The sequence below is a fragment of the Artibeus jamaicensis genome, unplaced genomic scaffold (assembly GCF_021234435.1).
Source record: "Artibeus jamaicensis isolate MK-2021 breed Jamaican fruit bat unplaced genomic scaffold, CSHL_Jam_final contig_233, whole genome shotgun sequence".
NCBI lineage: Eukaryota > Metazoa > Chordata > Mammalia > Chiroptera > Phyllostomidae > Artibeus > Artibeus jamaicensis.
In genome coordinates, this window is record NW_026521486.1 from 29947718 (window position 1) to 29974121 (window position 26404).

A 26404-nucleotide genomic window follows, 5' to 3' on the forward strand; every position below is an offset into this window, starting at 1 on the left:
AAAACAGTATTAAATTAAAAAGACAACCAAATGTATGGGAAAATATATTTGCCAATGATGCCTCAGACAAAGGTTTAATCTACAAAATATACAAAGAACTTACACGACTCCACTCTAAGAAGACATCTAACCCAATTAAAAAATGGGAAAAGGACTTGAACAGACACTTCTCCAAGGAGGACATACAGAATATCCAAAGACACATGAAGAGATGCTCAATATCGTTAGCTATCAGAGAGATGCAAATTAAAACCACAACGAGATACCATTTTACACCAGTCAGGATGGCTATCATAAATAAAGCAACAAACAACAAATGTTGGAGAGGTTGTGGAGAAAAGGGATCCTTAGTTCACTGTTGGCGGGATTGCAGACTGGTACAACCATTATGGAAAACAGTATGGAATTTTCTCAGAAAAATAAAAATCGACCTGCCTTTTGACCCAGCAATTCCACTGCTAGGATTATATCCTAAGAATCCTAAAACATCAATTTCAAAGAACCTATGCACCACAATGTTCATAGCAGCACAATTTACAATAGCCAAGAGTTGGTAGCAACCTAGGTGCCCGACAGTAAATGAATGGATCAAAAAATTGTGGTACATATACACAATGGAATTCTATGCAGCAGAGAGAAAGAAGGAGCTACTACCCTTTGCAACAATATGGATGGAATTGGAAAGCATTATACTGAGTGAAATAAGCCAGGGGTTGAAAGACAAATACCATATGATCTCACCTTTAACAGGAAGCTAAACAACAAAACGAACAAGCAAGCAGAATAAAAACAAAGACACTGAAATAGAGAACAAAGGGACAGTGACCAGAGGGGAGAGGGAAGGGAATTTAAGCGGGAAGGGGGGAGGATTTGGAGGAACAAATGTGAAGGACACAGGGACGAGAGCTGGGGGGGGGGGTGGAGATGGGAGGGAAGTGGGGAGCACGGGACGGGGTGGGGCTGGGATGGGAGAAATAGACAAAAAACTGTACTTGAAAAATAACTAACTAAAAAAAAAGCCTAAAAAAATTACCTATTTTCTGTACTCTAGAAAAATGCCATCTTTGTTTTAAAACATTTATATCTGAGCAGTTCAAGCTATTTCAGGATGTTATCTGTTTCAACATATATAATGAAATGAGGTGGGTAAACATTCTGCCATTTTACAGAGAGAGAGAAAGTAAAAATCTGTACCAAAGTTACACAAAGCTTAGATATCTGAGTCTTAACACTTCTTGTTGCACCTCAAAATGTGAAATAAAAACACACTACCAGGTAATGGACTGGGATACTTTTAAAAAAGATTTTGTTTATTTATTTTTAGAGCGGGGAAGGGAGGGAGAAAGACAGGGAGGGAGAGAAACACAGATGTGTGAAAGAAACATCAGTCCATTGCCTCCCGCCAGCCTCCAAACATGGACCTGGCCCACAACCCAGGCATTTGCCCTGACCAAGAATTGACCCCACAACTGTTCGCTTTGCGGGATGATGCCCAACCCACTGAGTCACACCATTCAGGGCTGGACTAGGATAACTTGAAAGTTTTTCTTTCTAAAATATTTACTCTTTAGACTTAATTATATGTAGAGCAAACTACATGAAATAAACCTTCTTGACAACTTTGTCTTGCCCCTAATAAGTAGAGCTTCTCCACAGAGCACGTGTTTGAGAGAATTTTGACAATATTGGTGTGGTTGGTATTCTGAGCATCTCCCTGAGAGCTGGGTAGACAGAACATAAACTCAACACATGTCCATCAGTGCACAATTGGCAAAAGTACCTATTGTGGTTCAAGTTTTCTCTCAGTTTTGCTTTTTGTTTGCAATACTATGGTAACATATTGCCAAGGTGTAGTCAGTAAAGAAAGTAAAGGAGTGTGGCTACTCGGAAGGTCAACTAACTTGTGACCGTTACAGTTCAAATTGGTATATCAAAGAAATTAATAGTCCAATTACCAGAATAAGTTAAAACACCGTTCTTAAAAATCTGCCTTACTCTCAGGAAATAAAAAGGTAAGCAATGAGAATATCTGACTCATCTAAAAAAATAATTAGGAGTTATTGAGTCATGAGGCAAATTTTATATGTATAATTTTGACATGTATGTAGAGAGTCATCCATTCATTTTAAATATTGAGCACCTGGCACACTAGGCATTGTGCTAAGTGAGACAGACATGATACATCAGGTAAGATGAAGTTTAGCTGAGAGTAGCAGAAAACCCCCACCCAAAAAACAGCATTAGCTTAATCAAGATAGAATAGTTCAGAATTTATAATAGAATGTGCATCTCAGCACTTCTCCTTCACTTTTTAGTCTGAAGGAAGCCGTTGAGAGCTGCTGCCTCAAGTCCCGAGGACCCGGGCTGTACCCAGGTGTCTTTTCTGCCAGCCCTTGGGTGTGTCCTTTGTCTTCTTCATCCAGGATGGAGTACAGCCATCCTACTCACATTTCAAGCAGTAGGTTGAGGAAGAGGAGAAAGCAACAGAATTAAATATTTGCCAACCATATTTAAAATTTTTTTCCCACTCTGGCAAGGAAGCTCCGTCAGTTACAGCCTTGTCCCAATATGCCAGGGTTGGGGGTTCAATCCCCAGTCAGAGCACATGTAAGAATCCAGAGCCTGTAAAAGAATCTAAGTGGAACAACAAGTTGATGTCTTTCCCTTTCTTTCTCTCTCTCACTCAATAAATAAAAATAAAAAAAGAAAATTTCCCATCATCTGCAATACATTTCTCTGTCTACATCCAACTTACCAGCAGCCAATCCAAGGGCTCACATCCAGGTAAAAGGGTGCCTGGGAGCTATGCCTCTAGTTCAGGCATCTATGTATCCAAGAAAATCAGGGACTATCTAATAAGGGAGAGGAGCTGTTAGAGGTAAACAGCTGATTTTGGACACACATGGCCCCAGCCCTCTTGTACCTAATACATCTAACAGAGCTGAAGGAGGAAAGTTGCAGAGTGGATTGAGCTTAAGGTGTAATTTTACCAATTTCAAGAAATCCGTCTAGCGGTAATTGTTAATTTACAACATAACTCAGTTACCTATTTCTCCAGGAAGCCTTCCCTAGCCACAGTTGCAAGATTGGATGCTACCTTACAGGCTTTTATCTTCCATCTTCTGCAGTATCTATAATACCATTTATTACTGCAGGCTACTAGTCTGCTTATCTCTGCCCCCCTACTTTCCACGCCAAGTTGACTGAAATGTCTTGAGACCCAATACCTGAATTTGTATTTCTTTATATTTCCAGTATTCCTATATTAGACTCATAAAGTGTTTGCACTGCTGAAATTGGATAAATCAACTTCTGGTAAACAATCTCTCATCAAATATGATAAAGGTAGTTACCACAGACTAATAGAGGAAACTTTTACAGCTACCAAACTATTTAGCACCACATTTTTTGCTTGTGAACACGAGATTCTTTTATTTTCATCAATGTTTAGAGTATTATCTGATTTTCTGAGCATGTTAAATATTGCTGACAAACTTAGAATTCATCGTACTTAGTCAATGATGAATGTTAGGACACCAGTACATTTTTTAAGTCATTCTTTTATCGTTTGCCCCCCGAGAAATTTCTTAAAATACTCCAGTAAAAAACAAATAGCTAATTCTGTCTCCTTTCTATGAATGGTGATATTGGGCTCAGAATGACACAATTGGAAAGAGAACGACAATGGAATGACCAGTGCTGTTTCCTAGGTTTGTGTCCTTCCACAAGCCTAGAGGGGGATGCGCCCGCGGGCGACCGGGTTTCACAGCGAGTTCCGCGGCTCGGTCTCTCCTTTCGCCTGTCACCCATGCACCATCTGTACAAGCAAATGCACACTGACGTGATTTATTTTTTTAGCCCTTTTCATTTTAAACCTGTTCATTTCCTATTGTAATTATTTAAAACATTTTTTTTAAAATTTTCTCTGGTAAAACATGCAAGTTTTTCAGAAATTCAGCCAGTGAGACAATTGCCCATTCCCGATGCTTGGTTCTAAGGAAAAATGTATCCAAATAGAATAATTTTGTTAAAAAGTTCCAGTTTTTTCCCCCAGCACTGTACAGTGTTATTTTATGATTCAATTACTAAATATTTGTTGTACACTAAATACATACAAGGCAGTGACAATGATAATACAAAAAACTCACTTTCACATTATATTTTCCTTAATTTGGGCTACACGATACGTTACAATTAACTACAGATACTCTATTTTAGATTAGTATTTATTATACAATTTTATATGTAACTGAAACAAACGGTGGATTGGAAACTGAAAAAAAAATTAGTTAAAATTAAACATATATGACCAGTAAACATGTGTATATAATGTTCTATAAAAAGATATGAACTGTCGGATGAGATTGTCTTGCTTTAAAAAATTACTGTCTCAAAACACTAAAGAAAAAAATGGTCTATTCAGAGAGTGCTTGTGCACTATGTAAAATAGTAACAGTGAAGGAGAAAATTATTCCCCTTCATTCTTTCCTTTTTCCCTTGGACTCAGGGTATGAGATCTGATAAGTTCCTCACTTATAGCTCGACATATCATCAGTGATTATAAGTTTATTTGTTTTTTCTTTTCCTAGTTCATCCAGCTATAGTATTTCATTTTCTAAGTACTACATATTATTTTTATCAATATTAATGTTGCTAGAAAGAATTTACATGCAAAAGAAGTTTCCAAATATCCCTTTAACAAATTAAATATAGTGCTGAGTCTCTCTGTCCTTCAATATCTCATTCAATATAACTATAAATCTTGGTATTTTCTTAAGCCAGGTAGACACTCTACAGAGAGCAAATATTGCATATCCTGCTTTGTAGTTCTTAGGCCCATGCCATTTTTTTTTTCCCGCTCTGTATGGAATAGTCTATAAAAAGCCAAAGAGAAGGTTAAATCTAAGAAAGGAGAGAAACATGACTCACTGGCAAGTTGCAGCAATACAAACAGACATAAGAATTAAATATGGACTGCCTTATAAAATGTAGGGCACTATGTGAATGTAGGTACTATTACTCATTCAGGTAAATTATATATATTAAACGATAGAGATAATACACATATATATATTTCAATCCTCACCCAAGGATGTGTTGATTGGTTTCAGAGAAGGAGGAAGGGGAAAGAGAGAGACAGAAACAGAGATGGAGATGGAGAGAGAAACAGTGATGAAAGAGAAACACTGATTGGCTGCCTCCTGTACTTGCCTGGACCGGGGATGGAACCCTCGTGCAATCTAGGTATGTGCCCTGACCAGGAATCGAGCCTGTAGCCTTTTGGGGTATAGGACGATGCCCCAACTGAGTTACCTTGCCAGGTAATAGATTTTCATTTAGCGAGTCTAAGGAGAAGAGAGAGGCGAAGGCTATAGCAACGACTCAGCAGAGAAGATATGGGGTTATTGTGGAAGGAGTAACTCGGTTGGCCCGAAGGAATCAGGGATGGTTTCTGAGTGGAAGTAAGTTCTGAATTAAGAATTTAAGCATGAGTAGGAGTTTATTAGGTAAACAGAGAAGAGGATATTCTAGGCAGAAGGAGTAGCATGCACAGAGACTTGAGGGAGCCTGGCTTGCTCAGAGAACAGTAGGCCATTCCATATGGTTAATATGTGGGAGAACAGGGCTGAGATCAAGAAAAGGCCTCAAATGCCAGGCAACGGGCTTTGGATTTTATCCTCTAAGTTTTTTTAGCCATGAAAGGATTTTATGCAAGAAAGGACCATAACCAGATTAGCATTTTTAAAAAGATCCTTCCGATAGCAGTGATGAATGCTCACTTCAGGATATGGGAAATGAAAGATAATTTTGTGATATATTTAATGGACAATTAATATATTTTATTCACCAACTAGTTGTGGGAGGATGATTCCAAAGTTTCTGATGTGGATATTTGTTTGGATGCTGGTATCATTCACTAAGAGGGGAATACAAGGAACAAGGCAGGTATTTGAAGGAAAAGTGACTTGTTTTAGAATGTTGAGTTTGACGTACTTAAGGAACATCCAGAAGGCATATTCCTGAAAGAACATGTCTGAAAGAAAATTTGATATATGATCTAGAACTCAGGAGAGACATCTAGGCTGAAATGTAGTTTCAGCAATTAGTTTATCCTTGAACAATGCGGGGGTTGGGGGCCCCAACTATCCCCTTTCCACAAAGTGGAACATCCAGGTACATGTTAAGTCGGCCCTCGCATACAGGGATTCACAACCAGGGATCAAAAATACTTTTGATCTGTGCTTAGCTGAATCCGTGGATGCCAAAACTGGGGATTTCAGGGTTGATTGTATATTTATTGAAAAAGATTGCACACAATTCAAACCTTCTGTTGGCCAAGGTCAATTATATTATCAGATGGAGCAGGAGTTAGTGTTTGTAAGAATCAGGCCTTAGTGTATGAAGGAATCACCCAAGTGCTTGTTAAATGCCAACTCCTTAGTCTAATCCTCAGAGTTTCTGGTTAAATGGGTGTGGGAGGAGGCCCAGCAATCAATATTTAAGTAAGCTTTAAATAAGCTTTCCAGTGACTGTACTGCAGATGGTCTATTATAGCAAGAGCAAGAGAGCTACAGAGAAGTGATGTCAGGATGCTAGAACGTGGCAAGTTTCAAGGAGTTGAAGTGGTGATGTGGATACGGCCAGGGGGTCGAGAAAGCTTAAAACCGAAAGCATGCATTGGACTTGGCAGCCTACAGAGGGGCCCTGGTGACTTGGAAGAGCAAGTGCAGTGAAGGGGAGGCACTGACTGCAGCAGGTAGGAGAGGGGTTGGGCTAGGGAGGAGGCTCCGATGCATGAGTGAGGGAAGGAAATAGGTTGTGACAGAACTTGAAATCTAATAGTCAAAGGACCTGGTTCAAGCTCTAAGTGTGGCACTCACAGGTTATATTATACATCTTCACACAATCCTTTTTTTTTGTTTTTAATATGCTAATAATGTCTGTGGCAGAACCTTTTGTACAAGGATGATACTGCATGTGAAAAAATGTTGTCAATTGCTCTTTCACATCTTGCTAATAATATTAACAAAATAAAAGGCATAAAATCCTAAAGAGTTCTATGCAGCAGGTATCTTATTTGTATTTGTCCACTGTGACAAAACATTGGCAATTTCAGTCATTGGAGTACTTGTCCCATAAAAGCAGAGGGCTTTAAAGGGAAAAGAATCATTTGTAATGTCTTAAATAGACCAGTGCTCTTACTTCACAAATGAGGATCCAGGGGGTTAAATGGGGAATGGAGGTTAAAGGATTTGTTCAGAGTCATACAGCTAATTAATGGCAAAGCCAGATACAAAATTTGGTCAGTCACCTGACAGAATACACCCTCCTGCTACCCAGCTGCTGCCTACGCCTGCATGATAGCATACTTCTTCTCTATCATATGAATTTTGGTCCTTCATAGTAAAGAGAGATGTACATGACTTGAAACTTTGCTGACTGGAGTAAAGGAAGAGTTGTTTAATTTGAACAAGTCTGGAGGTGCAAAATGGTACTTCCTTAAGACATTTTTTAACTATTTCCTTCCCTCTTATTCTCAAGCCTCTTGCGAGGTGCCAATGTAGAACCCCAGCTGTAGTAGCAGGATCAGCCAGTGGCAGGTTAGTGCGGATACATATTTTCTTTCAGTGATCCCCCTTCGTAATTGAAGAGCTGTCCAAAGATCAATATAAAGACTGTTGTTTGAGACAGGCCTTGACTAAATCACAGGACAGGCTTGAAAAACAGCTGTTATGGAAGGTTTATTTCTATGACAAAGAGATGCTACTTCCCACACTATACTTAAATATTGACTTCTCCATTTCCCTTTCTAAGCTACCTGAAGCTGGCCAGAAAAATGTATGGCATGTAGTAGGGATCTTGAAGATGGTTGTTGAATGAATGAGTGAAATAATTTTATTTATAGTTCTCTGATCAGTTTATTCTTTAACAGAAAAATAATTCCTAATAAATTGACTCCCACCTATTATTTTTCTTCCCCATCTCCCTCTCTTCTGCCAAGACTTCCACTAAGCTAATTGGATCATGTACTTTGGCATTCCTTACAACTTTTCATGATATGTAATATTCCACAGTTGACTAGTTAAAGGAATTGTCTACTATATTCTTTATTTTGTGAACTAATAATGTAACAAAATAAAGTAATGCAAATATATTTGGGCAGATAACCTAATCAAAGTCACACCACTTTGTTGGTAGATTTTAAATAAACATTAATGTATATGAATAAGAGATGTTTCTTAATAGAAAGGGAAATTTTCTCTCATGAGTGAGTCTCTTTTCCATTTTTCATTCCCTTTAAAAGAGGGGGAACTGATTTGCTGTTTTCTTAGATGTCACCCAGGTCTGTTTCCTTTTTCATATTTTAAAAAAACTTTCCTTCGAGTTTTTCTTGTCATGGTGTGCATTTTTCTGTAATATTTTAACTGGAAGCTCTTTAGAACAAAGGTTGCCCTCTATTTATACAGAGTAATGTTTATTTTTAGTGCTCAGTACTTTTTAAATCTCTTCTTCATTTTGGAGAAGCTGCAATAACCATAGGATAATATACCTCAAAGAGGCAGATCATGATATAAGAAACTGAGGAGTTTCACAGGATGGAAATATAAAAAGAATGCAAGAAAATCAGAGGTTAGATATGAGTTTAGGTCTGGATCAGTTATTGAAGAGCTATGGGGGGGGAAGGAAAGGGATATGTTATTCGGGAATAACTGTTGGGAGGTCGAGAGATGAGAAGAAATCAAGTTCAATAAACATTCAAGTACGGACTGAAGGTTGGGGAGGATTGCAGGATGGGGAGGGCATGATCCCTAGCCTCCGGAAGTGGAGACGCACATGCACACAAAACTGGAAGGCACAGCAGACTAGGACAAGGTGATAAGGTTACAGAGAAAGGGCATTCTAGAAAAATTTTAAGAAAAATACAATTTTACTAATTAAGGGTGAAAATTATCCAGAATGCCTGACATGCTAATATATGATGCTACTTTGATTAGCTCCTGGAGGCCACGAGGACTATTACTTCCCCAAACCAGAGGCATGCCTCATTTTGTATGTGATTCCCTAAGTTTTTTATTTACTGTTTTTCCTAAATGTTGGGACATATTATAGAATTGTACTGAAGATTTTAGGTTACCATGTAAGCAATGGTAACCTTAAGAAACTGCAAAGCAGTACCTTTTTTAAGGTACATGTTTTTATTAAATGAATCTCTATCACTTTTTGAAATATTTCTTACACTTTCTGAAATATTTTTTTGCTAAAAGGAATCCCCATAAAACATATAGCCAACTTAGAGACTTCTCAGCAATACAGTCAAAAAAGTCAAACATTATAGCTGGACTAAGTTATAGTTCAGCTATAATATAAAGTTATAATATTGAAAAGATTTGCTTTAGATTTTAAAAATTTGTAATGATAGCACAATATAAAGTCAATAGCTCTTGATTTTCTTTCTATGCTATATCTGATGACCACTGATGGTAATGTGAAACATTTCCTGCTAGCTATTCATTTATTAAAAAAAAAAGTCATCCCCCCCCAAGACTGGGCAGGAGATAAGATGCCAAGAAGTAACAAGTAGTGAAATTAAAAGAGGGGAATGCAAAGGAACCAAAAAGATAAAACATTAAAGTGATGTATTTCTTTCTCCCTGAGTATGCAGATAGACAGGAAAATTATAGCAGTAATCGCAGACTCCTTTTCACCAAAGACAGAATGGCCTTGGGGAATAAGAATAGGAGAAAAAAGGTCCATAAAACTGCATTCTCATTCAGACCCCACCTGATTTGCTGGATATGGCTTTGGCCAAGGACATTTACCCTTTCTGTGCCTTAGTTTCCTTAAAAATTGAAAAAGATTATTTGCCTCTTTGTGCTACTGGGAAGATCAACGAAATAATGCCTCAGCAGCACCTCCAAACTGGTGAGAAATAGGTTCTATAAGAATACCAAGTACAGCAGTACTATTATTATTGAACTGTGGATCCTGTTGGAGTGAGTCATCTTGCTGCAAAGATGCCTAAGCAATTCCAAGTGTGGCTAAGGACCAGACACAATGGGAAGAGGGAAGTACTCTTCAAGTGGTGTTAAGGAAGACCTCATTTGCAGTGAAATCTGCCCTTCTCTTGTTCTTTGAACAAAAAGGTGGGGCCAGGAAGAGGGAGGGTGAACAAGATTTTTAAAGTAAGTATAGCAATGTGGTTATACAAATAGACTTTTGAAATACTAGAGCCGGTTTGAATTCAGGCTTTGCCACTTACTACTATGACCTTGGGGAAGTTGCTGTTTCTATAAACCACATTTTTCCTATTCGTTCAATGGGGATTATAATAGCATCTTTAGAGTTGTTGTGGAGATTTAAAATGTACACCCTTTCAAGGACTCTGCAAACTTAGCTATTACTGTAATTTATGGGAGATAAGGGACAGTAGAAATCCAGATTGACACCTTTTCAAAAAATGTAAGAGAAAAAGGCAAGTTTTTATAAAACATTATATGGTTTAAGGAAGGAGGAAAATTTGTTTTGTCAAGTCTGAATTCATTTACATTTCACCAGTCAGGTAACTAGTCAAACCTTTGCTATCTGGCGCACAAAATACAAACAGGAGAAACCTTCCGGGTGCTTAATAAAAACAGCTTTCTATTTGAAAGACAGAAATATATATTTAAAAATTCTCTTTGGATAGCCAGTATATCTTATGAAACAAAGCTCATATGCTGTGCTTTTGTTTTAAAACAGGGAGCAATCAGGGGTGTGGAGACTACGCTCTCTGGCGTCGCTCTCAGCGCTGGGAAGCCTTGGGGCAAAGCCCTGGGGGCAGAGCGCGTTTTTGGTTTTTTTTTTTTATATATTGATCCCGGAACCTTCGCTCCGTCGTTGGGGGGGGCGGTTCGGGGCGGGAGCGTGGGGGGGGGCGCGAGGGAGGGGTCTGGTCTCGGGGCGCGGCGCCGCTCGCCTATCCCCGACCCCCCTCCCCCGAGCGCACGGCGGGGCGGCTGGCGGGCGGTCAAGGAGGATGCGGCGGGGCGGCGACGCGGGCCGGACCCAGCTGGGGCGGCAGGGCGGGCGCCGCCCGAGGGGGTAGGGCGCGCGGGGGCGCGCCGGGCTGGAGAGGCGCGCTCCGGCCGCGCTCGCTCCGCGTTCCCTTTGCTCGCTCGTTCCCTCCTCCCGCGGCGGCAGCAGGAGAAGGCGGTGGCGGCGGCGGAGGTGGCTGGGGATCAGACATGGCGGCGGATCTGAACCTGGAGTGTATCTGTTCGCTGCCCCGGTCCTGGACTTACGGGATCACCAGGGGTGGCCGAGTCTTTTTCATCAAGTAAAGAGCTGGGGACGGCGCGGGGGTCCGTAGGGTGCGGGAGGTTGCCGAGAAGAGGGGAGAGATCCCGGTCTGTGCCGCTCCAGCCCCCCTCGGCTCCTCTCGCGCTCCCACTCACGCTTGGTCTCTGCCCTTTCTCTCACCCCTGCAGCGAGGAGGCAAAGAGCACTACCTGGCTGCATCCTGTCACTGGCGAGGCCGTGGTCACCGGACACCGTCGGCAGAGTACAGGTAACGCTGAGCCGGCCGGGCCCCATCGGAGTTGGGCTCTGCCTGGAGGAGGCGGCAGATCACGGGCCACCCGCCTCCCGGCAACCTGCCCCGAGCTGCAGTCCTCGGGAGGCGGCGAGGCTAGGCGGGGGTCGGCGGGGGACCCGCCACCGGAGTTCTTTCTAGTCTCTGGACGTGCCTTTTTTCCGCAGCCTTTCATCACCCTTTGGAGACGGCGCCCTCTTCCTGCGCCCTCTCCCCATCCCAACCTGGACAATCCTCATGCCCCTATGGTGGCCGACTCCCTTCTTCCTGGAATCCCGAGTTTTACCTCTCGCAGCCACTCCTCAATTTTACTACTCTCCCCCGCCCCTTCCAAATGCCCCCACCCCCTTTCAGTGTTTCGGGAGACCTTTTCCACTCCCCTGCTTGCTGCCTGGGACCCTGCCACTGGTTTGCCGAGAAAAAGTGTTCACATCCTCTCCCTCCTCCCGGGAGAGTGCCTCCTGCCGAGCAGCTTCCTCCTCTCCTCCTCCTCCTCCTCCTCCTCCTCCTCCTCCACCTAGGTGGCATTTGTGGGAAGGTGAGGCAGATAGGAGTTTGGGGGTGCTGTGATCCTCTCTAACCGAGTTCAGCCCAGGAAATCAGCTGGGCCCTTTCCCTCCTGCCGGTGGAGGCATTTGCAGCCGCACTTGCTGGCCAGCCAAATTCAAAGTCCCCGGCAGCCGCACAGAGGTTTGCACAGACTGCCAGGAGGCGGTGGGCGTGCAAGGGGGTGTCCCATGTGTGGGCATTTGTGCCCTAATTGGAGGAGATCGGCGGGGAAGTAGATCTCTCCTGTTCCTTGGGTAGCCTGGTTGCTAAACATGTGAGTTAAGCTGGAGAAAGGCTGGTTGTAGCTTCAGAGCGGGTCTGGCTTTCCTTTGTCGTTCTTTGTTTACATTCATGAAACTTGTTTGTCTTTGAAATGTAACATGTGTTCTCTGACTGGCCTGCCTCTATTTCTGGTGATTGGAGAGGCTTAAGAACTGTTTGGGTCGAGGTGAGGCCGCCTCCAGCACTTCTTCACAGCTGCCTTCCAGGATACTACTTTCTCTCCAACTCGAGGATTCTGACTCTCTTAAAGTTGGCAGGATATTAAACCTGCTTTTTCTTTCAAATTCCGGAGTTCACTAAAGTGACTAATGTCTCTAAATTTGCAAAAAGGTGGAGGAGGAAAGGGAAGGTTGGTGAAGCAAACATGAGATTACATTTTTAAGGCATTTCTGACTAATAATACCGTCATATTTCCTAACTCCTCTGAGCAGTATTTGACTTAAATATACCTTCCAATGTTTTGCATGCTTATTTCAACTTTGCTGGCCTCTTTGCCTAATGGATAGTAACAGACTTATTTTAGAAGACAATCTGGTATTTAAATTATTTAACCTAATTACCTTGCAGAATTGTTTCTTATTTTGGTTATGTGTAATATACATTTGTATCCCATTTTACTCCCATAGATTTGATAACATTGACACCACAGAAAAATTATATTCTCCACTATTTCACGTTAATATTTTAAAAACATGCTTATGATTTTTTTCTGGTTTGGTTTATTTGCTTTGACTCTGGTTTTGTACACACATCAATGGCTTTTTATTTCAGAGAGGTACTGTGATTAAATCCAAGCCACTAGTCATTTGTAAGTAATATGTAATAAAGTTACCATGGTTCAGCTGCATTATTCCCAGGTTTATTACTTGAAACTTCACATCTCTTAAAGTCAGTAGAAACATACACGTATAAGTATGTGATGTCAGATTTCTTTTCCCTTAATTTAGTACTTTGGAAGTTTTTTCTTATCACTGAAACTTCCTGGATGAATTCATTTGTGTAGCTGAAAGGTATGGTCTTAAATAGACACGTTATACCTGAGAAAGAGCAGGTGTTGATTTTAATGCACAGGTGTTTTGTTTTTGGCTTTTTTTTTTTTTTTGCCAACTATTCATAGGTATTTTACCCAGGATTACACAACCTCTGTTTGGTCTCTCTCTCATCATTAAAGTGTATACATCCTATCAGATAATCCCCGATATTGTGATACTTTTATGGTGGTTTTCGATTTGAATTGCTGTTTTCCCCAAAATATTTTATCTACTGTGAGCTTTATTACCAGTTCAACACTTTTTTTTTGTTTGAAACCGACTTAATAAATGAAAATAGCTGATCATGAAAAGGATTGCAACTTACTTTGCTATCCTATTGAAATAATACTAATTGTGAAATGTATGTTTTTTAGATTTGCCTACTGGCTGGGAAGAAGCATATACTTTTGAAGGTGCAAGATACTATATAAAGTGAGTTTTCTTACTATGTTTTTTCCTTGCCTATTCAAACGTTGCAATTAAAGTTCAGTTGAATATTTGTATGTCTAGATGGGATTGTAGTTTTTTAGGGTTTATTACATAATATTGACTTCATCCTTTGTGTAATGGTGGAATTTTGAGAGAAACAATGACACTCTAGTTTTTTGTGTGTTATTTGCCTGGACATTCATTCATCGATTTGGAAATTGGACCATTTATGGCCACAATTACCTTTTTGGTCCTTCTGATTCCTGGGTGATACAGCATTATAACATTTTCATCTGTAGCATGTTATCTTTTTTCTTTTTATGTGAATTTTTTCATGTGGTTTTTGATCAGAGCTGTTAATAAGTAGAAGTGAAGGTAGAGCTGGTGAGGAACGATGACCGGGCAGAAAGGAAAAACAAGTGTTCCCACAAACATCTGTTGAGTATTGTTTGCAATGTGCTCAGTTTATTTAAATATCTCAGTTTTTAAGATGCATCTAAATGTGTTGCTGATGTTTGTCATAGAATAAAAGGCTTTCGGCGACGCATGCAGAGGGGAGATGACCAATCAGTCCTAACCTTTAAGCTAATTCTGTAAAAGATTGGATTTCTAGTCACAGTTCGCTTGGTAGTACCTCGAGACAAACGCAATGCTTGTGGTCAAATAATGTAGGAAAAATTTTTATTCCCCAAGGGAAAATAAAGGTGGTTTTATTTTCATTTTGAATTAGAAGCTTGTTTACTTAAGAGCTTGGTTCTGTTAACAATTTTTGCTTAATTTTAAGGAACTGAAGCTGGAAAGAGAATAGATTTGGCTGACAGGTCAACAGTTGATTAATAATTGCAGACACCTAGCTAAAGTTACCTTTATTTCATCCAGCCCTGTAAGGTATTTTACTGAGTGACATTTTTAAGACCATGCCATACTTCCACTGAATTATAATGGGTTGTTTGGCGTTAACATGTTTGAGAATGATATTTATATAAAATGTCAAAGGATATTTATGGATATTAGAAATGCTTGCTTTTGGATGTAGAAATAGAGAAAGCACAGGTGTGGTACTTCTGGATGTTTTTCAGTTGCCACTTTTATTTGGAGATTGTGTTACACATTATTAAAGGGATTAAAACTAAAGGTATGAGTGAAGAAGCCCAGCGTCATCAAGTATTTTTTCTAGTGTTTATTTTCATCTTAATTTAAAGGGAGTTTTTATTGCCATGGAAAGAGATGCTGCTTTTTCTTTTTTCTTTTTTGATGTGTTGCTATTTCTGAAGATGGAGTTCATTTATTTTTTTAATGTAACTTTAACTACATAAGCCTCATTGATCTTATAAAAATAGGAGCTACACAGCAATTCTTCGTGATGTTTTAATTTCTGTGATTGTGTGCATCTGTAGATGAAGTTTGAGAGTGCAAAATGTTTTTCTGTGTGGGCTGAATATGTATATTTTAATTCAGAACTAAGCTGTTAAGAGAGACTTGGGTTTTCTTCTACTAGCCATTTTGATTAGACTTTCTTTTATGCCGACTTAAACGAATTGGCATCTTTTTTGAGTGTCATGCCTAAGTAAATTTCTCAGGAAAATGAGGACAATATTAAGAAAGCTGTAATTTTACTTTAATTCTGTGGACATTTTAAACTAGTGTTTTTCAATTATGTGGTATTAAGAGACAGCTAATAATTGTGACTAAAAGTAGTAAATAATTTAGGTCGTGAAAGTAATTTGTTCTAAAATTGAGCATGTTAGGGAAACATCACTCATTAAACTTCCTTTATGTATAACATATGATTTGTTGATTGATAGAACCTACTGCCTTTCCTTTCAGGATTATATTAGAGGACTAATAAAAATTTTTTTTTAAAGATTTTATCTATTTACTTTTAGAGAGAGGAGACATCAGAGTGTGAGAGATACATGGATTGGTTGCCTCCGGCATGCACCCAGCTGGGAACCTGGCCCCCAGTCTGGCTTGTGCCCTGACTGGGAATCGAACCAGCTACTTTTTGGTTCACAGGCTGGCACTCAGTCCACTGAGCTGCACCTGCCAGGGCAAAAGACTAATTTCTTTTAAGATTAGTTAAATTCCTAATGTAGGTTCTAATTTCCTAGAAACTTTTTACTTGTGTTGTTAGTAGCAGTTAGGGATCATTGCTCAGAATGGTAGATTACCAAAAAGAATTACCTTTGATAATGTTTGGTATTGACGGTTGAGTCAGTGTGGGTGGTAAGGCATCTGAGAGGGAAAGAGTGAGAAGAGCTAAATAGTGGCCTTTTTTTTTAGATTTGATTTACTTATTTTTAGAGAGAGAGGAAGGAAAGGAGAAAGAGAGGGAGAGACACATCAATGTGTGGTTGCCTCTCGAGTGCCTCCTACTGGGGACCTGACCGGCACCCAGGCTTATGCCCTGACTAGGAATTAAACCAGTGATCCTTTGAGACAGTAGTCTTAAACCTCTTAAACACTTTGGAGGTCAGTCTTCACATCTTTAAATTAGGCTAGCTGAGAAAGACAACCTCTAAATTCTGTCCCATTGTTAAATTTCTTTGAATTTTACACTGTTCCGAGGATTTACAATAATCTACAAAATAATGAACTCACAGTGCCAAGAAGAGATGATGTGAGAAATGGGGAAAGCTACTTGGCTTTTCTATCTTACTTCACTATTCTAGTCTCACTCTTTAAGCTTTGACAGATAACCACAGAGAAGTATGAAGGATGTAGGCCTGAGTTGGGTGTGCTTTCTTCCTGGTGCTGCAGTTTCTGCTTGGTGTGCCTGCCCTCCCTGCAGGGCTGCAGGGAGCAGTTAATAGTGCGAGTGTCAACACAGGACTCGGTTAGAGTGAGAGTTGTACAGATTCAAGCTGGATAATCAGCTTAGGTCATATACTCTTTCTAATCGGTTTTTCATAAAAGTATACAGTTAGATAACAGAATATATAATATAGAGAATGTATTTAACTTTAAACCCACTTGGCCCCAAAATGTTAATATTTGAAAATTAATGATTTTCAATATAAATATTTAATACTTTAATTTTTTTCTGAGAAAAGTCGTTTTTCCGTGTACCTTAAGGTAGCCAGCCTCTAAAATATTTTATTATGTGTGTGTGTGTGTAAATATATGTGCACAGAGTTGGAATTTGATTATTGAGTTTCTGTATTGCTTTTACAACTTAATTCATGCTGTTTATCTTTAGCAATAATTGTCAGTGAGTTTTATAACTTATAAAGTATAGCTTTAAATGTGCAAATGCCCTAGCTCATAAAGTACGGAAAATAATCTTATATATTTAAAAGTTACAAAGCTCTCTGCTTACTCTATGAAGGATACCACTTAATGGCTCCGTAATGACAGGTCATGGCCGCTTAAAGTGGATGTGTCATTGACTGTTCCTTTGTGCTTCAAAGCTTTGAGATGGTTAACGTGAGGTGCCAAGGAAACCTTACAGCAGTGTTCTCTGAGCAGTGAGAAACTTTGCCCTGATTATTTAAAGGTCATTGTTTTATGTGGCAGGCGGGGAGATGAAAAAAAGTCATTGCAGGATAATAAAATAGTATGTAAATTTTGAGGTTGTATTTTCCTATTGCTTTTTCCTTGACTTAAGATATTCTTAGTTCCGAAAATTGCAGTGTTTGATTTTGACTAAGGAAGTTTTATTTCAGTATCTGCGATAGCTGGATCTAAACGTGTGTTGAGAATTTCAAACTAACTTGCAGTGAGGGGAATTCTTACATGAAGTAGCTATTTAAGGATATAAGAGGGAGAAAAAAATGTTTCTTCGTAGATTATTACAATACAGAATAAGGAGTGAAGGTGGGGACTATGACATAATTGCCACAAGAATGTTAGACTATATTACTATGTATTTGATACTTAAAATTTGTTTGGTATACCTGGTCGTAGTATAATATTATAGTTGGATTTTGATTACCCAAGCAATAACTATATACTGCTCAGAACAATTCATGGATGTTGTATTTCTTTTTCACGTTCGTAACAGAGTTCGAACTGTAATATGTAATTATTACTTGTGTAAAGCACTTTCTCTAATTCAGTAGGCAAAGCACAGCTAGGAATAACAACCTTCAAGGAGTCTGCAGTAAAGACATGCATTAAAAGATGGAGATGGGTGTGGGAAACATGGACTTACTTAGTGTGAGGCATTTCAGCATAGCAATAATTTAATCTTCACAGTAGCCTTGTGTTATCTTTGTCTTTCTCAGATGATGAAACTGAAACTTAAAGAGGTTAAGAACCTACTTTAGGCCATATACCTTCACTGCTAGTCACTGCCGTTCAAATTCAGGGCTCTGGGCTAAAACCCTTCTATGCCTAAAAATACAGGGCAGTATTAGTAGGTTTTCTAATACGTATCCCTCCATAAGTTGGTTGCTTGGGACTAAAGGTATTCTTTCATAGAAACAAGTGCAGAGGTTAAGTTAGTAGGTCAGCCTGCAAACAAAAGCTTATTCAACCTAAAAACTTGTTGACTAGTGTTCTATATTGACAGCATCTTAGAATTTGGTCATTTCTTTTCATCTTTTGAATACTTGCGAGTCCCTTGTAAATGCCAGGCACTATTCTAGGGGCTTAGAAATGATCAGGTGACCACTGTACAGGGACCCTGCCTTCCTGGAGCTTGCAGTCTAGTAGGAGGAAGACATTAAAACAAACAAATGGAAAAAAACCATGTGATTTTAAAATGCCATTTTTATAAAGGGAAAGAAGAATGTCCTGTGAGAGATTAGGAAAGTTTACCATAAGTAACTGTTTCAATAATAAAATGCATTTAGACTTTCAAGATCGGGATACCAGGACTTCCGCCATACTGCATGTTATTGTGGAATCCCACTGTCCGTCTTTGTAGCCCCGGGACCACTGCTCAAGACCAGGCCTGCCCAGTGTCCTCTCTTTGGAATTCCCACATGCAGCTTAATGCCTAGCATCCAGTTACCCTCTGGGGAAGCCGAGTCCATGATGAGGAAGGAATTAACTGGGATGGAACAAAAGGAGCCTCCACAACTCCAGTGGTGGCATTTGGAGAACCCTTTCTGGATTTCTCAAATGATGGGTCCCCTAATCTGCATAGACCCCTCTGTGTGTTTTTTCTTCTTCCCAAAGCTGGTGGATGTTTAGGAAGGGGGAAGAAATGAAGAGTAGAAAAAGATAAAATTGGTTGTAACAGTGAGATTTGGAGGCCCTGGAGGCTGGCTGGCTGGACGTAAACAGGCCTGTGTACCCACCTCCATCTGTCCTGTGAAAAGGACTGAGTTCTTCAGTAGCATTTGCTGACAAATGCTCTTCTCCTGTGACCTTTTCATTTTTCTATAACAGATACGTGTAAGTTGGTGTTCATGGTGAAAAGCTATATGTATATGTGTGTGTGTGTGTGTGTGTGTGTAAATTGGAGTAATAGTGTGAACAGTTGATACTAGTGTCTGTCAGGTAGCGGCTGAAGAAAGCAGAGGAGGAAGAGGCAAATTGGCCTGCCGTCCTGGAAAGGCATGAAGGAAGAAGGTAGAGGTTGAGCCAGGCCTGGGGGTATTAGATGGAATTCACGTGGGTTGATAATAAATGAATAGTAGAATAAATTCACAGGGGTGGGACTATTACAATGTGTGTGATGGGTAGTGGTAGTTGGTAAATGATGTCAGCATAGAAAATGGGAGGTAAAACTAGGAATACTGTTTGGAGCTATACTGTGTCTGGTCTTCGAATGTCAGGCTCAGCTTTTTATTTTCTAGGCAAGCCACTGCATTAATGTGTAAAGTGAAGGTTTTAAGGGAGATTTTAATATAGGCAGCATGGACTAGAAAGGAATAAGCCTGGAATCAAGGAGGACAATTTTGGGTCTGTTAACTGTCATCTAGGAGGTAGTTGCTTGAACTAAGGAGCAATGGGAATGGAAAAGAAGGAGGCCATTGATTTAAAGATGTTAAGGCGCTGGCTGGTGTAGCTCAGTGGATTGAGTGCAGGCCTATGAACCAAAGGACCACTGCTTCAAGTCCCAAAGTGCTAGATCGGGTTGCAAACCAGGTCCCCAGTTGGGGACATGTGAGGAGCAACCACACACTGGTTGGTTTCTCTCCCTCTCTTTCTTCTCTTCCCCTCTCTCTAGAAAAAATAAATAAATAACATTAAAAAAAGAAAAGAATTCTTATTTTAAAAAGACATTAGAAAGGAGTTGGCAGGCCTCAGAAGTCTTACTGAGCTAGAATGTTGACAGGGAAAGAGAGGTCAAACGTCACTCACAGCCTCTGAGTCTGAGTGGCAATGAGAGTGAGTGGCACCACTGGCCAGAACAAGTGAGTTAAGGTGGTCCCCGATAGCTGTGGGTGGAGGCGTCAGTGACGGTTTCAGTGCGAGCTGCTGGGCATAGCATTTCAGGTGGCTCCCAGCATTATCATCTATTATTTCCTTACACACAAGAAACACAACTCTCTCCCCCAAGAATCCTCTCTGAGCTACTTAATCGACTGTATATTAGAACCAAGCTGGGAATACCATTATTTGTTCAACAAATACTTACTGAGTTGTTTACTGTGTACCAAGTAATTTAGGCCTTGTCAGTGAAACAGACAGAGACCTTAGACTTAAGGAGCTTGTATTTAAATTAGTGGGAGAGTCGGTAATAAAATAACCACAAATATACCATTGTGGACTGTGATAAAATGCTGTGAAGTATACATCATGCTTTGACCAGCTCTGTTAAAAGGGCTTAATCACAGACACAGGGATGAGCCTGCCTCTGAAAGTTCAGCTGTGAAATCCCTGCAGAACGGATCAGAACAGAGCAGTGCAAAGTCATCTGAACGATGAAGAATAAATAGCATCTTGGTGTTGAGATTGGACCATAACCAGAGGGAGAGTGTTGCCATATCTAAAGACAGACTTGGGATGCGATTGGTGTGAGGTGGAAATTTAGAAAAAGGAGTAAAACTGTAGCTGCAGTTACTGCCTACTATCAAGTAGAGAGCAAGGCTTAGCCAACTGATTCTGATTATTATTTCAGTCCCAGTGGCGAGGTCTCCCAATCAGTCACCCACTGATGCAGTTTTTCTTTCATTTCTCTTTACCACATTTTGAACTCATAATTATATGCCTTGGTGATGAGGATTCAGCACTAACCAAAATAGACCAAAAAGCTACCCTTAGGGGAGTGGGATGTCAGACTGAGTAAACAAATGAGTAAGTTATATAGTATATAAGAATATATAAATGCTATAAAAAATACTGAGCAGGGTAAGAGAATCAGGAGAGAAGAGTGATGAGGAGAGAGTATAGGAGAAAAGGGAAGGGGGAAATCAGAGCAGTAATGGGCTGGAATGTGTGGGGGCCTCACTGATTGACGTAATTGGCTGTTACTCAGGGAGATGAACCACTGCAGGTCCAAGCAGAGGAGGAGACACATGATCCAGCCTCAGGGTCATCGGTGAGGTTTTGGAGGGCTAATGGAGCCCCTCCAGAATAAATTCGGTTTCTTATCAGATTCTCTTCTTGTACTTCTTAGTACTTAACAGGATTGTGATTAAATATTTAATTATATAATTACCATATTTCTTTTAAGCTGCCAGTGAGCATCAGTTACTGCTGATTTAATAATAGCTTTTGGAGGGAAAAGAGAGACACGACCATATTATATTAAATAACCCCTCAATCGTTATTTCAGAAACACTGTCGTCAAAAAATGTGTGTTAGAATCAAGGTAACACTTAGTTTAATGCCTGCTTGCACACACTCCATATGGTAGGTAAGCTTCATGAAAAGCAGTCTTGCTCATTGCTGTATTTAGTCCCTTAGTCTAAGCCTTTCTCATAGTAGTTCCTCAATAAATATTTCTTGATTGAATAAATTTTGATAATGACGGCCTAATATCACGCTATTCAGAAACTTTGTAGTTTGGCTCTTTGTGAAAGGTAGGTACTCTCCACGTGACATTTATCCAACCCAGTATGAGCTATTAACGCAGTATAAGTTATTAAACTAGCTGTTTATCACATTTGATTTCTGTGATTCTCCTCTGACTGACAGCTGGGGTCTTCTCAGAGGCCTGAAGGCGGGACCAGATCTGTGACAAAGCCAAAATAGTAGAGAGACCTGGCAGGCCTATTTAGAGACCCAGACCTTGCCATTGACCATGCTGTTTCCATTTAGAAACTTGCACAGTTCAGGCTGCTGTGGTTTCCCGAGAACAAGGGAGATGTTGATGTCGATACCGTCAAGAATAGCTTGGGTCTGGTCAGGGCTTCTTCAGAAGACATCCGGTTGATGTTTCCCTCTCTCCTTCCCTTTCCCTCTCTCTAGAATCAATAAAAGAAAGAAAATAGCATGGATAAAGTGAATGTAGTAGACCAATAGACCAAATCTGAAAGTACTGAAATCAGCGGGTCCTATAGAAACCTGAGAGAAATAGAAAGTAGTCCTCACGTTGCACAGACGATAGGAGTTTCAGAACCACTTGGGACAGAAGTTTCCTTGGCCACTTGGGAGTAACCTGTGCGCTATTTGGGAGTTATTTGGTGAAGTGGTGCGTAACTTGAGAAACACCCAAGAGAAGCCGTCTGGGCTGTTGGTGTCAACTGCTCTTCAAGGAGACTTTTGCCTTACGTTTCAGAGGGAGTAGTTCAAGATGTGCAGGATGGTTCAGGCCTGGACCTAGCAGAATTAAGGGGAAGTGATGAATTCTGAGCAGGAAGCAGTAGAAATCACTCTGGTACTGCTGTCCAGGGCCAGAGAGAGTGAGGAAACCCAAGCAGTAGACCTCACAGTGATCAGAACCCCACCCTGCTGTGGTGGGCCAGGGATGCCCTGTGGTTCTTCTGACATCACTGGCCACTTCAGAGAAGACCGCCAGTGTTGGTGCTTGAGTCCCAGGCTGCGGAAACCTGCTTGCTATTTATATACCTCTCATCAGAGTTCTACTGGGTTTTGTTTTCCCTGTCCCTTCCAAGTGACTTAGATTCAGTACAGGTGCTGTTTCTGTGGCTAGGTGTGGTCTTACAAAAAAGAGAGAGAGAATTTACCTTTGAGATGATAAATAGATCGCTTTGGTCTTGCCCTGGCCAGTGTAGCTCCTATGGTTGGAGCATCCTCCCGTAAACCACCAAGTCACAGGTTTGATTCCCGGTTGGGGCGTTCAAGAGGCAGCCATTTGATGTTTCTCTCCCACACATTGGTGTTTGTCATCTCTCACCCTCCCTCTAAAATCAGTGAGCATGTCCTCAGGTGAGAATTAAAAAAAATTAGTTTTAGTCTTCATATTGAATTAATTCTAACAGGATTTGCAGAATTGGTCGAAGGTGCATATAATACCCATTTGATTAAATATTAGAAAGCTGTTTAACCTAAAATTGAAAACTCAGTAAAAAAGGACAATATGGCATAGTTTTAAAAAGAAATAAGGAACTCCATGCCCAGTTTTTATAGTACAGAGCAGTGATAGAGGGAAAGTAATACGTTATATACTTATCTGTTTTACTTTGTTTACTTTTAAAAAGTTGCTCCATCACTGAATACAGATGTATTCTAGTAATGATGGCACTTTAAAAAATTTACTGAAGAAATATCAGAGGATTCCAAATCAGACTATCAAATAAATGTTTATGTTGGTGTTCATGGTTTTTTCCAAGCTGTTTTAGAATAAGTATTTTTTCTGATTATAGGAATAATATTTTTATTTTCTTATTTTTAAAAAAGATTTTATTTACTTTTTAGAGATAGGGAAAGGGAGGAGGGAAGAATGGGAGAGAAACATCATTGTGTGAGAGAAACATTGGTCTGTTGCTCTTGCTCACCCACAACCCGGGCACGTGCCCTGACCAGGAATCAAACCAGCCACCCTTTGGTTCCAAAGATGGCGCTCAATCCCCCGACCCACACCAGCCAGGGCAGTAATACGTTTTTATAATAGGACATTGGAAAATAATTGAAGAGTCTAAAGAAGGAAGAAATGAAAGTCACCCACTCGTGTTATGCACTGAGAATTTCTATTAATATTTCTTACATATGCATAATCATGCATATGTTTTTTAAAGATTTGCATCGTATTACTGATACTGTGTTGAGTATTTTAATTAAGCTTATGTTGTGTGTCCTCATGTACTTACTCAATAGAATTTTTTACTACCTATGATTTGTCTTAGGAGAAAAATTCTTATATAACATTCTAATATGCATGTCTGTTTTGTAGACTTGGAATTATTGGGAATGCCTATCACTTAACGTTTTGCCAGATTGTTCCCGAGAAGATTTGTCCAGACTTACGTTCTCTCCCACAGTTTATGAGAGTGTATGAAAGTGCTGTGATTTGTCCATACCTGTAATAACTACCCTTGAATGGACTGGTAAAATTTAAAGGTAACTGGTGGAGAATCTATGCAGTTTGTCCGTAGTGATTCCAGATGGTTGGAGACAGTGTTAGTCTTTCAGTTATCTGCTGCTACGGAACCAGCTGCCCCAAAACTTAATGGCTCAAAACAACAACAATGTATAATTCTTCACCTTCCTTTGGGTTGACTGGGCTTAGCTGGTGTGTTCTTCTGCTCCGTGGTATCACTGAGGTCACTTGTGCAGATAATCTTCAGCTGAAACTGGGGGGTGGCTAGAATATCCAGTGTTTCTCCCTTATGCTGTGTTATCACCTAGTGGTCTATTTAGAGTTTCTTCATAATGTGACAGTTGGCTTCTAAGGAGACAGATTCCAGTGTGCTAGCACTTACAACACCTCGACTTGCGTCATGCTTGCTTATGTCCTAGTGGCCAAAGCAGGTCACATGACCAAGGCCGAAATGACAAGTGAGAGAGGACTGATTGACTATACAAGCCTATAAATACCAGGGGATGTGGTTTGTTTCAGATCATGGATGTAGTGGAGCACCAGAGGTAAAAAGTGAGTTTCAGCTAGCACTTCAATGCTAACTGATTAGGAGTAGCAGTTGGGAACACTATTCAGATTGGGAGACCCAACTTCTGGATCATTAAGAAAGCATATTTTGATAAGCTGATGATGTTTGTAGAGGCTTAGGTGAGGATGTAGAAGCATTTACCATCCTTACGTTAATATCTACAAATTTATATCATAAAGCCATATACCTAAAAAGTGAAAGTACTTCATGACCTTGTCTGTAAGCCCAGGTAGTTTAAAAACATTTGAGTATTTGAGTAAATTGAATCTTAAACCTCTGTTCATCCTGGTTTCACATTGACAATATAGTTGGTAGTATAAGTTAGCCATAATTGGTATCTTCTGCACCATTAGTTTGCAGAATACCCATATTTTATACCAGGATTGCTGTTTCCCATTGAGGAATGAAAAAAATGTAACAGGCTTCATAGATGAGAATCAGAATACCTATAGTGGTGATTGAGAAAGCTCAGCCCAGGGTCAAATGCGTGGATGGATGGATAGAGTCACATGTGTATCAACATGTATATGTGAGTGTGTGATTTGTAAATGTTTGACTGGGTTGTTAACTTGACCTTTGGATTCATTCATGTGATGTAACTAGTAATCATCTGTGACAATTTACGGTCAGACACTATAGTGCTCTGCATTCTAGGGAAGATTTATTGGAAAATGTTGCTCTTGCTCCTGAAACAGTTTGTGGAATCTTTTATGTTTCCCCACCCTGGTCCCAACCCCTCCAAGAGGTTGTGCATCTCTACAGTTTGGTTTATCTTTCCAGTCTACTCTTTTTGCATTTACATTCATACGTACATGTACATGTGCATATATGTGTATTTTTACAAAAATGGGCTTGTTCTGTATGTACTGTCCTTTGACTACCTTTTTACTTAGTAAACATCTTAGGTCTTTTCATGTTAGTAGTTAAAAGTCAATCCCCTTGTTGTAATAGGTGTAAAATATGCTTTAATAATTTAGTTGTTCTGGACATTTAAGCTTTTCTCAATATCTAAAACTGTTGCAGTGAAAATATGCACAAACTTTGTGGTCATGTGCAAATATTTTTATAAAATAGTTGTTAGATTTAGAATTGCCGAGTTAGGCTGTAGGTCTATTTAAGCTTTAGACACAGTAAAATCCTGCTTACTTAAGCTCTTGGAGGAGGTAGAAGACAGTGTGCAAAATAGAAATGAAACTATTTTTGTAAATTTGGAAAAATAGATATGTTTCTCAGAAATGGTTTGCGCTGAGAAATTTCTGCATTTCAGAAAAGAATGATAAAAGGACAAGCAAATCAACTGCTTATTTTTTTCCCTTACAAAAAGGAGTCCCAGGTCTGGTTTGGACATTTACCTAACAATCCAGATTTTTATAGTATGATTTTCATTCCAGCTGCTGTTCCTTTTTCGCAGAGCTGCAAAAGAAACTCTAAATGGAAAACAAGCACCATTATTGGTAGGAGAAACAGCCCTGTCATAGGGTTCTAAATCCTTTCTCTAAGTAATATTTCCTGCCTGGCCTACTATTAAAGCCTCATTTGCAGAAGACACTGAAATTAAAATACTTCACAGTTTTTGGCTTCAAGTCCTCAAAACCATTAAAGGAGAAATGTAATAGCGAACCCAAGTTGAATAG

The 26404-nt window shown here is 39.9% G+C and overlaps 1 protein-coding gene and 1 pseudogene across 7 annotated transcripts in view; both read left to right on the forward strand.

Annotated features, from left to right (window-relative positions):
• LOC119042787 (phosphorylated adapter RNA export protein-like) overlaps positions 1-6734 on the forward strand; it is a 33852-nt pseudogene extending 27118 nt beyond the window's left edge.
• A 4273-nt stretch (positions 6735-11007) lies between these two features.
• PLEKHA5 (pleckstrin homology domain containing A5) overlaps positions 11008-26404 on the forward strand; it is a 202495-nt gene continuing 187098 nt past the window's right edge. For 6 of the 7 annotated variants that reach the window (XM_037136583.2, XM_037136575.2, XM_037136576.2 and 3 more), the window contains exons 1-3: positions 11008-11317; positions 11469-11548; positions 13809-13866. In XM_037136583.2, the coding sequence (XP_036992478.2) occupies positions 11226-11317; positions 11469-11548; positions 13809-13866 (230 nt within the window). In that variant the 5' untranslated portion in view covers positions 11008-11225. The remainder of the gene's footprint in view (positions 11318-11468; positions 11549-13808; positions 13867-26404) is intronic. The other variant, XM_037136574.2, reaches the window with a different exon arrangement.